Source organism: Equus przewalskii, chromosome 1 (assembly GCF_037783145.1).
Source record: "Equus przewalskii isolate Varuska chromosome 1, EquPr2, whole genome shotgun sequence".
Lineage (NCBI taxonomy): Eukaryota > Metazoa > Chordata > Mammalia > Perissodactyla > Equidae > Equus > Equus przewalskii.
The window spans coordinates 105,474,535-105,489,021 of NC_091831.1; the positions used below are offsets into that span (position 1 = coordinate 105,474,535).

At 47.2% G+C, this 14,487-nt stretch overlaps 1 protein-coding gene and 1 long non-coding RNA gene across 10 annotated transcripts in view; one reads left to right on the top strand and one right to left on the bottom strand.

Moving 5' to 3' along the window:
* Positions 1-14,487, bottom strand: part of ADAMTS17 (ADAM metallopeptidase with thrombospondin type 1 motif 17) — a 338,906-nt gene that overhangs the window by 21,536 nt on the left and 302,883 nt on the right. For all 9 annotated transcript variants that reach the window (XM_070620387.1, XM_070620368.1, XM_070620376.1 and 6 more), the window contains one exon: positions 1,336-1,540. In XM_070620387.1, the coding sequence (XP_070476488.1) occupies positions 1,336-1,540 (205 nt within the window). The remainder of the gene's footprint in view (positions 1-1,335; positions 1,541-14,487) is intronic.
* LOC139083487 (uncharacterized) overlaps positions 11,465-14,487 on the top strand; it is a 70,853-nt gene continuing 67,830 nt past the window's right edge. The window contains exon 1 of the long non-coding RNA XR_011540244.1: positions 11,465-11,692. This is a non-coding gene — a long non-coding RNA (uncharacterized lncRNA). The remainder of the gene's footprint in view (positions 11,693-14,487) is intronic.

Sequence of the window (14,487 nt, forward strand, 5' to 3'; positions counted from 1 at the left end):
GGCCCTAAGGCTCATGGGGGTGGGGAGGGAAGAGACCAGATACTGGTCCTACCCCTCCACCAAGTATTCTCCTCCCCAAAAAGGGTCCCTTGAACTTGAACTTACAAACTTAAGGACGTATAAAGAAAAAAAAAAATCAAACAAAATTGTAAACTCTCTGCTTTTCCTGAACTATCATAAAGGGTAGGTTAAAGACTCAGGTCTTTAAACGGGTACATGTCAAGACCTGTCTGAAAAGTAAACGCAATTTAGAGCAGCCAAGGGCAGACTTTTCGTTCATTAAAAATGGGCTGAATACTTTCTTATTCAAAATAATTCCAACTGTTTGGCAATAAAAGGGAACTTTAAAAATATTTTCCACACTGAAGAGTGTCTCGGGTTTAGCCTTTCCGACTTCCCTAGACCACGCCTGACGGAGGACCTGAGAGAAGCTGGCCCTTTATTTAGCTATGTTTTTGTTTTAGAGCCAAACAACCAAAATCATTAATGCAAACTCAGTGCAAAGCCTTGAAGGATGATATTAGCAAAGATAAAACGATCTTTCTGGATCAGTCTTCAAAGTTAAAACTGAAGGCTCGATTGACTTCTTTCCAAAATGTTTTATGGCACGAGATTTGTAACTCCGACTCACACACTCAAAGTTGTCCCTCCCAACATCCGCTTGCCTCTTGCAATCTACAAAGACTGCTGGGGAGTTAAACGGAAGCCTCTGAAACCACCCTGCCAATCTCACCACACTGCAGTTCCAACAAGCCCCAAAGAAATGAAAAGGTATATCTATCTATCTATCTACCCCCCTCCCTCCTATCTATCTACCTATCCATCCATCCATCCGTCTATATTTATAGTTATGTGTTGCTCAATGACGGGGACGTGTTCTGAGAAATGCATCATTGGGCGATTGTGTCGTTGTGTGAACATCACAGAGTGTACTTACACAAACCTAGATGGTGCAGCCTACTACACACCTGGGCTAAGTGGTACTAATCTCATGGGACCACTGTCGTATACACAGCTCGCTGTTGACTGAAATGTCATTATGTGGCACATGACTGTACATGGGAATTTTCATAGGAAATGGGATCAAACGGTACTGTGGTGTATATTGTCAAAAACACATTATCCATGCTCTTTTAGCCATGTTGTTATCTCGGATGGAATTTAACAATATGTTAGCTAGAACACAGCTTTGAGCTGCTGCAGGGGCTGGCAAGAACTGATACATCGGATGTAAGACAAACACCATGGAGGGAAAGGTACCATTTTGGGGTCCCTGCGGACAAGATCCTGAGGCCTGGTGGTGGTTTCAGCACTGGCAGCAGCCTAGGCACCCACCTGTGACCACTCGGATGCCTCCCAGATGGACAAACAGTCCTGGCCTTCACAGCTCTGCACTGGTGCTGGCCGCGGGCCTGGGCAGTAGAGGGGGCGAGTGGCGACGTGTGTGCCATTCTGCAGCTGATACACGCAGGTCACTTCCCGATGCTGGATGCCCTTCTCACAGGTTGCTGAGCAGGGGCTCCATGGGCCTGCCACCCACCTACTCAGAAGGAGGAAAGACAGTGAGAGAATAATTGGGTGGAGAGGCCAGCTTCCCCGAAGGGTCTTCCAGACAGATCATGGAATCTTGAGCCTGTGGTGGGAGGGAGGGAGACAGACTCAGAGAGCTTTGCAGTTGACTTCCAGAGTATCGACGCAGAGGGAGCCATCTGAGTTGAGTGGTTCAATGGCCTACTCAGTACAGAAACCTTTCTGTACACAATCTCCTACAGCAGATGAGTTATCGTCCCCAACTGGTCACCCTCTTTGTAGTGGCATTACATATCCTACCTGTTGTCTCGTGACACACTTTCTTCAAAGGAGTGTGAGTGGACACGAAACTGGCCATGTCCTAGCAGAAGCTTGGAGTCTGACTATGTGGCTTGGCTGTGGCTCTTTCTGCTTCCTGCTCCCTGCTGTGAGAACAGCGGCTCCCAGTACAGCAGACATTCTGACAGCTGAGCTCTGTTGAATGCCTGACATGACACTGTCGTATGCCTCTGAGATGCTGGGTTTGTCACTGCAGCAAAAGCTGACAGGTACAGCCCTCCACAAAGGACGCCTCAGTCCCAGCTTGAAGACACCAGGACCAGGTACTCCCTGCTTTCCAAACAGTGGAGGCCCTCCTGCGTGGTCACCGTCACTCTTGAGGAGGCAACTTGTGGGCCGTGGGAAGGCTAAGCTGTTGAGGCCGTCAGTTTGAAAGTACTCAACTAAAACTTCGCCCATCTACTAGTAGTTCAATGATCCCAAATCTATCAGGGTCTCTGCTGGCTTCAGGCTGTTGGAAAGAGGCTGGGCAGGTTGGGAATCATGATTTCTCAGGACACAAATGGAGCTCTGAATGTCCTTTTAGAGACACTAAAGGACTCTCTCTTGCCTTGGTCCCTGGAGAAGCCTCAATACTCCTAGCTCCCAGGAGCTCCCCACTGACAAAGCAGCTCAGTCTACAGATGGCCAGCTCTGATAACCACTCGGTTCTGACATTAGTCAGAGGAGTCCTAAGTTCCACCTGAAACCAAATCCAATCAGGCCTTCCCACTGCTTAGACACATCTGAGGCATCTTCCCACCCGCCAAGTCCTTTGAGGGACTCCTCTCCTCCAGGTCCAGCTCACTTGCTCATCCATCCCCCATGCATGGCACATGCACTGAGGGCTCCCACGTGCCAGGCGCTCTTCTAGGTTCTGGTGACGAGGCAGTGAATGAAACAAAGCCCCGCCCTCTGAATCTCACCATTCTAATGGGGACAGACAGTAAACTAATGAACAATAAACAACAGAAATAACATAAAAGAGTATAGATAACATACTAAACACACACACATATACATGTATATATGCATAGAGAATATGACACTTAGCAATAAGTGCTTTAGAGAAAAGTAAAGCAGTGTAGGGCAGACGAGAGAGGAGGCAGGGGTGAGCACTACGTTACACATGGTGACAGGGATGGTCTCACTATGAGCTGATCTGAGCAGAGCCTGGAAGGACGCCGTGACTGTCTGGGGGAAGAGTTCCAGGCAGATGGCACGGCAGGTGCACAGGCCCTGGTGGAGGAGCGTGCTGGCAGGGCCGAGCAGCAGCAAGGAGTACAGAGTGGCTGGGGGAGAGGAAGGGCCATGAGAGGTAGCCAGGTGAGGTTATGCAGGGCCTGGCTGGCCGCTGTGGCTCTTGTTTGAGGGAGATACAGTTCTGGAGGTTTTGGAGAGAGGAGGCCATACTCCTCCTGGGTTTGAGAGGGCCATCCTGGCTCTGTGGCTACCGTCTACAGTGGGTAAGGGTGGCGGCATGGAGACCAGGGAGGAGGCTACTGCACCAGTCCAGGCGGGAGATAACCAGCTGGGGCCGGTGGAGATGGCTGAACTAAATGTGGAGAAGACGCAGCTACCCAGCCCGTCCCTCTGCCCCCACATAGTTTCTCCTCGTCCCTTAGGGCAAGCTCAGGCTACCTCTTCTTGAACTAATTTCCAGTCCCCTCCTCACTCTGTCCTCCGCATCCCCAGGGACTAACTCTTATCGACCCCTTGCTTGTGCTGAGGGGATGGAAGCCACAGTGCCTGCCTTGCGGTGTGAGGACAAGTGACATACTGCCTGAGAATTGCTTAGAGCAGTGCTTGGCACACACAAGCCCATGTAACTTTCAGCCATCGTTGCTATTATTCTTTCTCTCCTTGGTAGGAAATGGCGAACTCCCAGGGGGCAGAGAGCGAGTCTTGCTGCCATTTCAGCACCTGGCAGCTGTTTAAACAACACTACAAGAACCGAACCAAATTCTACCCCTTTCTCCTCTTTCTGGTCTTTGGAGTAACATGACTGCCTTCTCAGTTAAATACTGAAGACAGCTCTTTTGTTCTCCTTTCAAGTTTTCTCTTCTTTTGATCAAAATAATTTGCATGTGGCAGAGTCTCAATCCACTCTAATTCTCTACTCTGTCACCACTGTTCTTACGCTGGATTGCTTCGTGTGGACAAAACGGCCTGGAGGCGGGATGAAAGCAGCAGGAGAGAATGCCATCACTTTCTTTAAATGAAGACTCCGTTTTCATTAGTGTTGCCCAACTCTGTGCTATTGCTATTTTTAAAGCAACCAGCCTCTGTTAGCTCCTATTGCTTTTCCTTTTCTCTCAGGAACTCTCAGTCAGATCTCCTTTGTCCCAAGCTTTCGCAGTTGACTTTGTGAACACAAACGTCAGGCTCTAGTTCAAGACTGTTCAGTGCTGTTGTGCTGACCCCAACAGGGACACTAGGTTTGAATCCCGCTCCTATCTTTTGTCCTTGCTGTGCTTCCCAGGGCCGGGCCTTGGAAGTGGGACCTCTATGTCATGCTCATGGGAATGTCACCTGCCCTGGGAGTGCATGCCATTGGCCTTTGGGGGCCAGAATCTACATTCCTGGGCACACGAGCAGAGCATGTGTTCTAGGGAATGTGGGCATCGACTCTGGTCCACACAAAGGTCACATCCAGGCACCAGGGAGCCAGGGGAAATGATGGGAGAGGTTCAGAAGTCCTTCCTTGGACGTCTCCACGGCCTCCTGCCCCATCACTGACTGCCAATGTCAGATCCGTGGGGATCAGTGTAGAGCTATGAGGGACTGACGACCTTCCAGGTTGTCTTTCCCTTTGCCTCTGGTGTCTCTCGTGCACCTTTTAGGTGCTTTGCAAAAGTATGACAGAATGGAAAACAGCCCATGCATCCCTCCTCCTGTTTCCAGAAGAGTCCTTGACCCCTTATAATTTCCCTCCTCACTGTCGTCCAGTGTCATAGCCTTGAGCATGTGTAGACATGTGTGGAAACTAGCTATGGTCTGCCCTGCTCCCTAAGAGGGGGATTCTCTGCCTCCTGGAGCTGTGTAGAGGGGCGGCCCCTGCTCCCCTCCTCCAAGTGCTATGGTCATTGTCAGATGCACTGACAAACTCCCACTTCCCGGGACCTGCTGGGATTCAAAACAAACTCCATCTGAGGCCAAAGCACCCTCCTAACACCACCATGTGGGACTTTTGGTTCTCATGAATGACGTGATGGAGGTGAGAATGGAGCATGGATGCACCCCACGACTAAAAGTCACACACAGGGCAGCTCATGGTACATCCCAGCCTCACATCCCTCCCTCCCTCCTTCTCCCATTCCTACTTCCCAGCTCTGCACAGGGTTCTGGACATTCAGATGCCAATATAGCACACCACTATGGGAGACAGACAACCGGCCAGATGATCGGCGTATGAGGCTTACAGCCCAGGCAGATGTGAGCAGAAGGCTGGGGGCGCAGAGGGAGGCACCTTACTCCATCTCAGGGTCAGCAAGTCTGGCGGAGGTGACGTCCGAGCTGAGTCTTGAAGCACAAACAGGGTTAACTGGGAATAAACTTGACTGCTATATATTGTTTTACTCAGGGGCTATTTGTCATTCTAATACTTGATAGATTTAAAAACAGTGATGGGATGATATTGGTACATCCATGTACACAGCAGCATCATTCACAACAGCCAAAAGGTGGAGGCAACCCAAGCGTCCATTGGCGGATGAATGGATGAACAGAATGTGGTTTATTCATACAATGGAATATTACTGAGCCTTAAAAAGAAAGGAAATTCTGTCACCTGCTACAATGTGGATGAACCTTGAGGACTTTATGCTGAGTGAAATAGCCAGGCACAAAAAGACAAACACCATACGATGCCACTTACATGAAGCGCTTAGAGTAGTCAAAATGATTGAGACAGAAAGTAGAAAGGCGGTTGCTGGCTTAGAGGGAATGGAGTGTTAGTTTTTAATGGGTCCAGAGTTTCACCTGAGTGGGATGAAAAGAGTTCTGAAGATGTACGGTGATGATGGTTGCACAACAACGTGAATGTATGGAATGCCACTAAACTGTACACTTAAAAGTGGTTAAGGGGGTAAATCTTACATTATGCGTATTTTACCACAATTGTATTTTTTAAAAAAGTGATGGCAATGGGTGGTTAGAAAAGGGTAATAAATAGGTGAAAAAAGGGCAAAGAAGTGAAGTGTCTGTCAAATCCCAGGAAGCCAAAGGTGAGACAGAAGAAGAGGCTGGTCCTCACCTGTGCCGACACCTGGTGGCTGCCCGTGTCCACCAGGAGCGCACACATCCCTGCCTAAAACGAGTGATGAGCAGCTGCAGGAGGGCTGTGACGCCACGTGCACATACACACTGCAGTTGATCACAGCTATTTTCCAGCTAGACTTTTTTGCTCCTGATCTTGACAAATACCTCAGTGAGGTATGGGGAGAAAAAAATGACTTTCTTGAGGGCTGGCCCAGTGGCGTAGTGGTTAAGTTCATGTGCTCCACTTCAGTGGCCTGGGGTTTGGATCCTGGGCATGGACTGATGCACTGCTCATCAAGCCATGCTGTGCTGGTGTCCTACATACAAAATAGAGGAGGATTGGCACAGATGTTAGCTCAGCGACAGTCTTCCTCAAGCAAAAAGAGGAAGATTGGCAATGGATATTCGCTCAGGGCCAATCTTCTTCACCAAAAAAAAAAAAAAGGGGGGGGGGGAAGACTTTCTTGAAACTATTTGGGAGCTGAAAGAAACCATTTCACCTGAACAACTCCGGCTGCAGGAGGCCCATCTGCAGCAGTGGGACAACATCATGCAGATAACACTGGAGTGAAATCCCCTTAACTCTGAGTCCAGTAATTTGGGAAAGGAACTGCAGTTCCGTAAAACAATTTATGTTACAATTACTGTGTAAGACTGACTTTTTTTCACTTGTATCCCCTAAAAACCTTAACAGTGACATTTATTAGCCAAGTTTGAGTTAGCAGCTCTTCTTAAAAGCAATAAAATTGTAATTCTTAACTCTTCCCTATGTCCGACCACTCTTCTCTGTTCCTCTGGAGTCAGAATGGACTCCATCCCTTTCCTGTCCAGCACAGATCCAGCTCCTCTGCACATACTTCAAGTTCAGCCATTCTAATCAGATACTAAAGACAGCTCAGTTATTACCTGAGACCCTGCATTCTTTTTTTATTGCTGCTATAGAAAATTACCATCAACTTAGCGGCTCAAAACCACACAGCTTTTATTATCTTACATTTCTGGAGGTTGGAAATCTGACATGGGTCTTTCTGGGCTAAAATCAAGGTGTTGGCAGGGCTGGTTCCTTTTGGAGACTCTGGGAAGACTGTTTCCTTGCCTTTTCCAGCTTCTAGACGCTGCCCTGATTCCTTGGCTGGTGGCTCCCTCCTCCACGATCAAAGCCAGCGATGTCAGGCCGGGTCTTTCTCACATCGTCTCACTCGACCTTCTCTTCTGCCTCCCTCTTCCACTGTTAAGGATCCTTGTGATTACACTGGACCCACTCAGATAATCCAGGATAATTTTTCTATTTTGAGGCCAGCTAATTAGCAACCTGTATTAATTTGCTAGTGTTGCCAGAAAAAGTATCACCAACTGGGTGGTTTAAAACAACAGAAATGTATTCTCTTACATGTTTGGAGACTAGAAGTGAAAAATCCAAGTGTTGGCAGGGTTGGTTCCTCCTGAGGGCTCTGAGGAATCTGTTCCACGCCTCTCTCTTAGGTTCTGGTGACAGCGGGCAATCCTTGGCTTGTAGATGTATTACTCCCATCTCTGCCCCTGTCTTCACACGGCGTTTCCCCTGTCTCCGTGTCCTTACCTGGCCATCTTCTCGTAAGAACATAGTCAGATTGGATTAAGGTCCCACCCTACTTTAGGTGACTTCATCTTAACTAATTCCATCTGTAGTGACCCTATTTCCAAATAAGGTCACATTCTGAGACACTGAGGGTTAGGACGTTGACATCTTTTTTTTGGGGGGGGCACAAGTCAACCCATAACACAACCTTAATTCCACCTGCAACCCCAACTTCCCTTTGACCTATAACCTAACATGTTCATGAGTTCCAGGGGTTAGGAGGTAGGCATCTTTGAGGGCCATTATTGTGCCTACCACAGACCCTTTGCATTCACGGTTCTGAGAAATTTAAGCTTTTATTTAAAAGTCAGCTCCTATTCAAATCTTGATTCGGCTGAAATTTAAACCAGGTAAAGACCTTGTGAAATCTGCTGAAATGTGACTTAGTTGTCTCAAAGAAACAATGGCATCTTCAGGACCACATTCTTCTAACATAGTTATTTGATGTTGAATATAAAGTGAATCTCAAATATAGATAACCAAAATGAGAACACTGGTAGGTCATTTATTTTCAACAACTTCAAATTGTAAAAAACTGTGAGAGATGTTGTATTTCAACACAACAAGTGTTCAAGCCACCGAGTGGTCAGTCCACAGAGTTCAGTGTCAACTTTATCCATCCCCAAAATGCACCAAAAGGAAGGGTCTAGCATTGGCTGAGTACCTAACCTGTGCCTATTTCTGTGCTAGTAACGTGCCCTACATTAGCTAAATTAATCAAAGTAAGGAAACAAGATGCCTGTATGTGATTATCTAAGCATCTATTATAGAGACTGGAAAATTCCAGGCATGGCATCAAATAGGCCACATGTAAAACATCACAGTGTAAAAAGGATGGCAAACGGCCCCAGGAAGCTGCAGTGCAGGTTAAAGAGAGGACAGCTACCAGGATGGTGACTTTGTTCAACCTCAGCTTATAAGTCCTGACACGTAGGTGTCAACTTCAGGCCAAGCCCTGAACCAAGCTCAGTGTTCCCACCATCATGAAGCTCAGTCAAGCCTGTGGTCCTTAGGGGAGAGGGAAGTATATGAGCAGACAATTTCTTTCCCATCTGATAAGTGCTGTGGAGGAAATGGAGCTAGAGTTGGGTCCTGAAGGTCAAAGTGCAGTTGGCCAACCAAAGAAGCAGGGCTCAGTGCTCTGACAGAAAGAGCTTGCCCAGGAAATGTCAAGGGGAGACAGAGAGTGTGCAATTGCCAAGTCTGGGATGGCCGGTTCTTGAAGGGTGTGTAACAGTAGGCAGGAGAGAGGTTGCCTTGAGTGACTCTGGTAATAATGTGCCTTGGGGCAAGCGGATGGCTTTCATCAAGGCCACGTGGAGAGATGGGAAACAGGCACTGATAGAACACTATTAAAGGGTGTAGTTGACAGGGCTTGGGCATATGGGGTCCAGGAGAGAAAGGAAGCAAGAGTCAAGCTCAGGATTCTGACAGGCCCCGAGGATGCTGGTGGCGCCTCCAGCGCAAGGGGGAACACGGGAGAGGACCCTCCCTGGGGACAGAAGGGTGGGTACGGCTCTGAGAGGGATAGGTTGAGGTGGCTACTGGGCAGCTGAGTGGTGTTGGGAAGGGTCTGCAGGTGCAGTTCTGGAGTCCAGGGTGTAGTCTAGGCTGGAGACACAGGGTTGGGAGTCATGAGCAAGAGGGCCACGGTAGAAGCAAGGGGAAGAACAACCCACCCAGGAGCTTATCCAAGGGAGAAAGGAGGATGGAGGGGCTGGAGGAGAGTAAGCACCTGGGATTGGAACAAGGAATGGGAGGCTCTGAAGAGACAAAGAAGGGGTGACTAGCCAGGCTCAGAGGGCAGGAGGACTGTGCAAGAGACACAGAGAAAGCATTGGGTTGGATGGGCCTGAAAAGCACTCTCTGGATCTAGCAAGAAGGAGGTGTTGCTGACCTGGGGGAGGACTCAAGGAGAGGGGGTGCTCACCATGTGAGTGCAGAGCTAAATGAGGGTGATGAAGAGAGACTGTGCGATGCCTCTTGACCAAACTTGATTTGATGCCTACAAAGTGGGCTCCACAGACCTTCAATCTTAGGGTGACACCCAAGCTTTGGAAACCAGGCCTGCCCTCGTGACAGAGGTAAGGAAGATGTCTAATCGCTTGGGAGCCTCTGGTCAAGTGAAGAGAATGAGGATGCGAGGGAGACATGGGTGTGAGAAGGGAAATGCTGAGAATGGCCAAGGGGTGGAAGCAGCAGCTCACGGACAGACAGGCAGCTTCCTCTCAGGGACATGTCTGTCGAGAAGAGCCACCCCTAGCCACAGGCAGTGCCTTGTGGAAAAGTCATCCTGGGCCAAAGAGCAAGTGGAGGACCTGCCAGAGGCCTGTGTGACATCTGAGACTCAGGCGGCCTGCAGAGGAGGTGGGCCCAGGCCCGGTAAGTGGGGAGGAGGTGTGAGGGGAACGCTCGGCCTCAGCCTGGGCTTGGCTGCTGTCTCTCCTTGGGATTTGGTGACCCAGCCCGGGCCAGTTGGTTAGTGTACCTTTAAAAAGAGTCTGGCCTGAAGAGTGATCTTGTCCGTTCCTGGCCCAGAGAGACTCAGGCAGTCTGATTTGGAAAGCTAGACAGATCAAACCTCTCATTTCTCATTTATTCTCTGCCAAGAGAAAGTCTGAAAGAACAGGCTCCCACTTATCCCCGGTGGGTTAGCCCTATGACTCTGATGTGGGCATGGTCACCCCTCCTGTTTGTGTTCCATGCCTTTCCCACTGCTATCTTGCTTTCATGCCCCATAACTCTTGGAGAAGGCCAGCTCAAGGCTTCCTGGTCCTACCTTACAGATGGAGAAACCAACTTGAAGAGGCAGCAAGACTGGTCCAAGGCCAACCAGTTATAAGTAGGTGGATACTCTGTGCCCAATCCGGGGGCTTCATTTTTTTATTTACACATCCATTCTTCCAGTTAAGAGTACACTTGACCAACCGAATCATGAGGCCCTGAAAGTTCAAGACGCCCACATCTTGAAGTCAGACATTCTCAAATTCTCAGAAGCCCATGCTCAGGACCCTGGGGTCAGATAGGCTCGGACTCAAGTCCTCACTCCACCGACTCACCAGCTGTGTGACCTTGGGCAAGTGAGCACACAAGCCTCAGTTTCCTCCTCTGTAAAATGTTGGACTAGCTCTAATCTCACAGGCGTGTTGGGGGACTGGCCGAGATGATCTCTGCCACGTGGTCAGCCCAGGCCTGGCACTCTATGGGCCCAATAAGCATCAGTTATTATTATGGCTGAAACTATTATTCTCAGTCAAGGCATTCATTTTGCTCAGAGGAGCTGTTGTTCCCCACAGTCCTCTGCAAAGGGCAGTCTATCTGGACATTCTAAACCAAAACAGAGATGAACAAACTAATCTTAAATTATTTTTTCCCTAATTTTCAATAAATTCACATGATTTGGATGAGAGAAACATGAAAAACAGCATGAGACCTCTGTTTGGGTCCTGAGTCCTACGGTGTGTTATTGACCTTCTCGCGTGCGGACTGGATGATACATTTCCGTGGGTAAAGCTCCGGGAGATGCCTGGTGCAGCAGAGGCTGTGGGGACGTGAGTGCTTTCCTACAGGTGACAAGGCCTTTCCCAGGGCACCTGCAGCTTCATTCCTCATGGGCGCTGCAGGCCTGGGGGTGAGGAGACCTGGCAGAGGCTGGCTGGCCAACAGCTGGACCTCCCAGACCGTTTCCCAAAAATCCCATGGAGGGCTCTAGGCAGCCTCAGGCTCTCCTCTCTGCCCGAGTCGCTCGCCCTGCTGAGGGCAGACTGCAGCCAGCAACTCTGTTATGAGGACAATCCAAACACGACTTTAACATGTGCCATTTATAGTCCCCGAAGATACGTGGCTGCTTTTATTGAACAGATGTCTGTGAAAGAAGGAGTAGGGTGAGGACATACAACTGCGACTTCGCAAGCAGGGCTGTGATATTCTCCCAGGGGAACGAGAGTGACGCTTTACAGCTGCACGGTAAGTTTCAGCTCAGCATTTCTTCATTTAAAACTTGAGAATTATGAGTTCTTATATACATTTCCCCGAAAAGTCATATTACTCACATATTTGTTTTTTTTTTTTTTTTTTTTTTTTTTTTTTTAAGATTTTATTTTTTCCTTTTTCTCCCCAAAGCTCCCCGGTACATAGTTGTGTATTCTTCGTTGTGGGTTCCTCTAGTTGTGGCATGTGGGACGCTGCCTCAGCGTGGTCTGACGAGCAGTGCCATGTCCGCGCCCAGGATTCGAACCGACGAAACACTGGGCCGCCTGCAGCGGAGCGCGCGAACTTAACCACTCGGCCACGGGGCCAGCCCCTCACATATTTGTTTTTTAAAGGAGGAAATGAAAACCTGAAGTGCATCATGGGGTCTGTGAGTACAAGCTTTTCTGGAAGCAGGTATTTCTGCTTGAAGGGAGGTCCAGCAACGCATAAAAAGTTCTGTTTCTGTTTTGTAGGGTTAAAAATTAGAATTACTGAAAGAAACAACTTTCAGCCTTGAATACTGATAAACACACTTATTTCTAGCTTGAGTATGTTATTAAACTAGCTCTGAAAACTGACATGGGTGATTGGCCAGGATCTGAGAACTTTCCAAATTTTCCTGAAAAGGTCCTTGGGTCATTATGGTCAGTTCTCACTTGCTGGGGAAAGGAAGAGAAAGGACGGGAGGAAGGGAAGACTTCAACACTTTGCTAGAATGTGGTTTAAAGGAAAATGTTTCTGAAATGCTTTCTCTAGCTAGGACACCAGCTAACCCTTTTTGAGAGCTCCCTATGTGCCAGGCAATGTTCTCAGCACTTGACATGATTCAACTTATTTGATCCTTGCAATGGATCCTAGGTAGAGCCATTCTGTAGGTGAGGAATTGAGGCACAGAGAGGTTAAGTGACTCGCCCAACCTCACACATTAGTAAGCAGGAGAACCATTTTAACAGTTCTATTGAGATAAAATTCACATACAAGTCATCCATGTAAACAGCACAATTCAATACATTCACAGAGTTGTGAAACCACCACCACAATCAATTTTGGAACATTGCCCCAGAACCCTTAGCTGTCATCTCCCAGTACCCTCCACCCCCACCCCATCCCTTTCAGCCCAGGCAATCACTAATCTACTTTCTGTCTTTATAGATTTGCCTCTTCTGGACTTTCAGATAAATGGAAACAAATAACGTGTGATTCTTTGTAACTGGCTTCTTTCATTCAGCAGAATTTTTTGTTTTTTGTTTTGCTTTAAAGTATTTTATTGGAATCCTTTCGATAAAACCAAGTAGTTGTTTAGGTTCATCATGTTGTGGCAGGTAGTATAGTACTTTATTCCTTTTTATTATTGGACAATGTTTGATTGTATGGATAAACCACATTTTATCTATCAGTTCTTCAGTTGGTGGCCATTGGGTTGTGTCTACATTTCGGCCATTATGAATCAGGCTACAATGAACCTCTGTGTGCAATTTTTGTGTGGATAGATATTCTCATTTCTCTTGGGTGTATACCAAGGAGTGGACTTGCTGGATCATATGTTAACTCTGTTTAACAATATAAGGAATGCCAGACTGCGTCCAAAGCAGCTGCGTCATTGTGCGCTCCTACAGCAGTGTACGAAGGTTCTAAATTCTCTACATCCTCATACATTTTTGCTATTGTCCATCATTTTGATTAGAGCTATCCTAGTGGGTGTGAAGTGGTATTTCATTGTGGTTTTGTTTTATTGTGGCAGAATACATACAATATACAATTTACTATTTTAACCACTTTTAAACGTACGGTTCAGTGGCGTTAAGTATTCAGGTTTTTGCATAACCATCATCACTATCCCCCAAACTCTTCATCTTCACTAACTGAAACTCTGGACTCACTAAACAATAACTTCCTCTTCCCCTCTCCCTCTGGCTCTTGGCAACCATCATCCCACTTTCTGTCTCTATGAATCTGACTACTCCAGGTACCATTTATAGAAATCATACAATATTTGTCCTTTTGTGACTGGCTTATTTCATTCAGCAAAATACCTTTGAGGTCCGCCCATGTTGCAGCATGTGTCAGAATTTCCTTCCTTTCTAAGGCTGAATAATATTCCATGGTGTGTATGTAATATACTTCATGTATCCATTCATCCACTGATGGACTCTTTGGGTTACTTCCAGCTTTTGGCCACTGTGAAGAATGCCGAACATGGTTGTATAAAATTCTGTTTGTATCCCTGCTTTCAATTCTTTTGGGTATATACTCAGGAGCGGAATTGCTGGATCATATGGTAATTCTGTGTTTAATTTTGTGAGGAATCACCATACTGTTTCCCACAGCAGCTACACCACTTGATGTTCCAATCAGCAATGGACCAGGCTCCAATTTTGCCACATCCTCACCAACACTTGTTATTTTCTGTTTTTTGATAATAACTATCCCAATGGGTGTACAGTGATTACCTCACTGTGGCTTTAATTTGCATTTCCTTAATGATTAGTGATGTTGAGCATCTTTTCATGTACTTATTGGCCATTTGTACATCTTCTTTGGAGAAATGAATAATAAAGTCCTTTGCCTATTTCTTAATCAGGTTGTTTTTCTGTTCTTGGGTTGTAGGAGTTCTTTATATATTCTGGACTTTATTCCTTTACCAAATATGTGATTTATAATATGTTCTCTCATTCTCTGGGTTGCCTTTCCACTTTGTTGATAGTGTCCTTTGATACACAAAATTTTTAATTTTGATGAAGTCTAACATCTGTTTTTCCTTTTGGTGCCTGTGCTTTTGGTGTCATAGC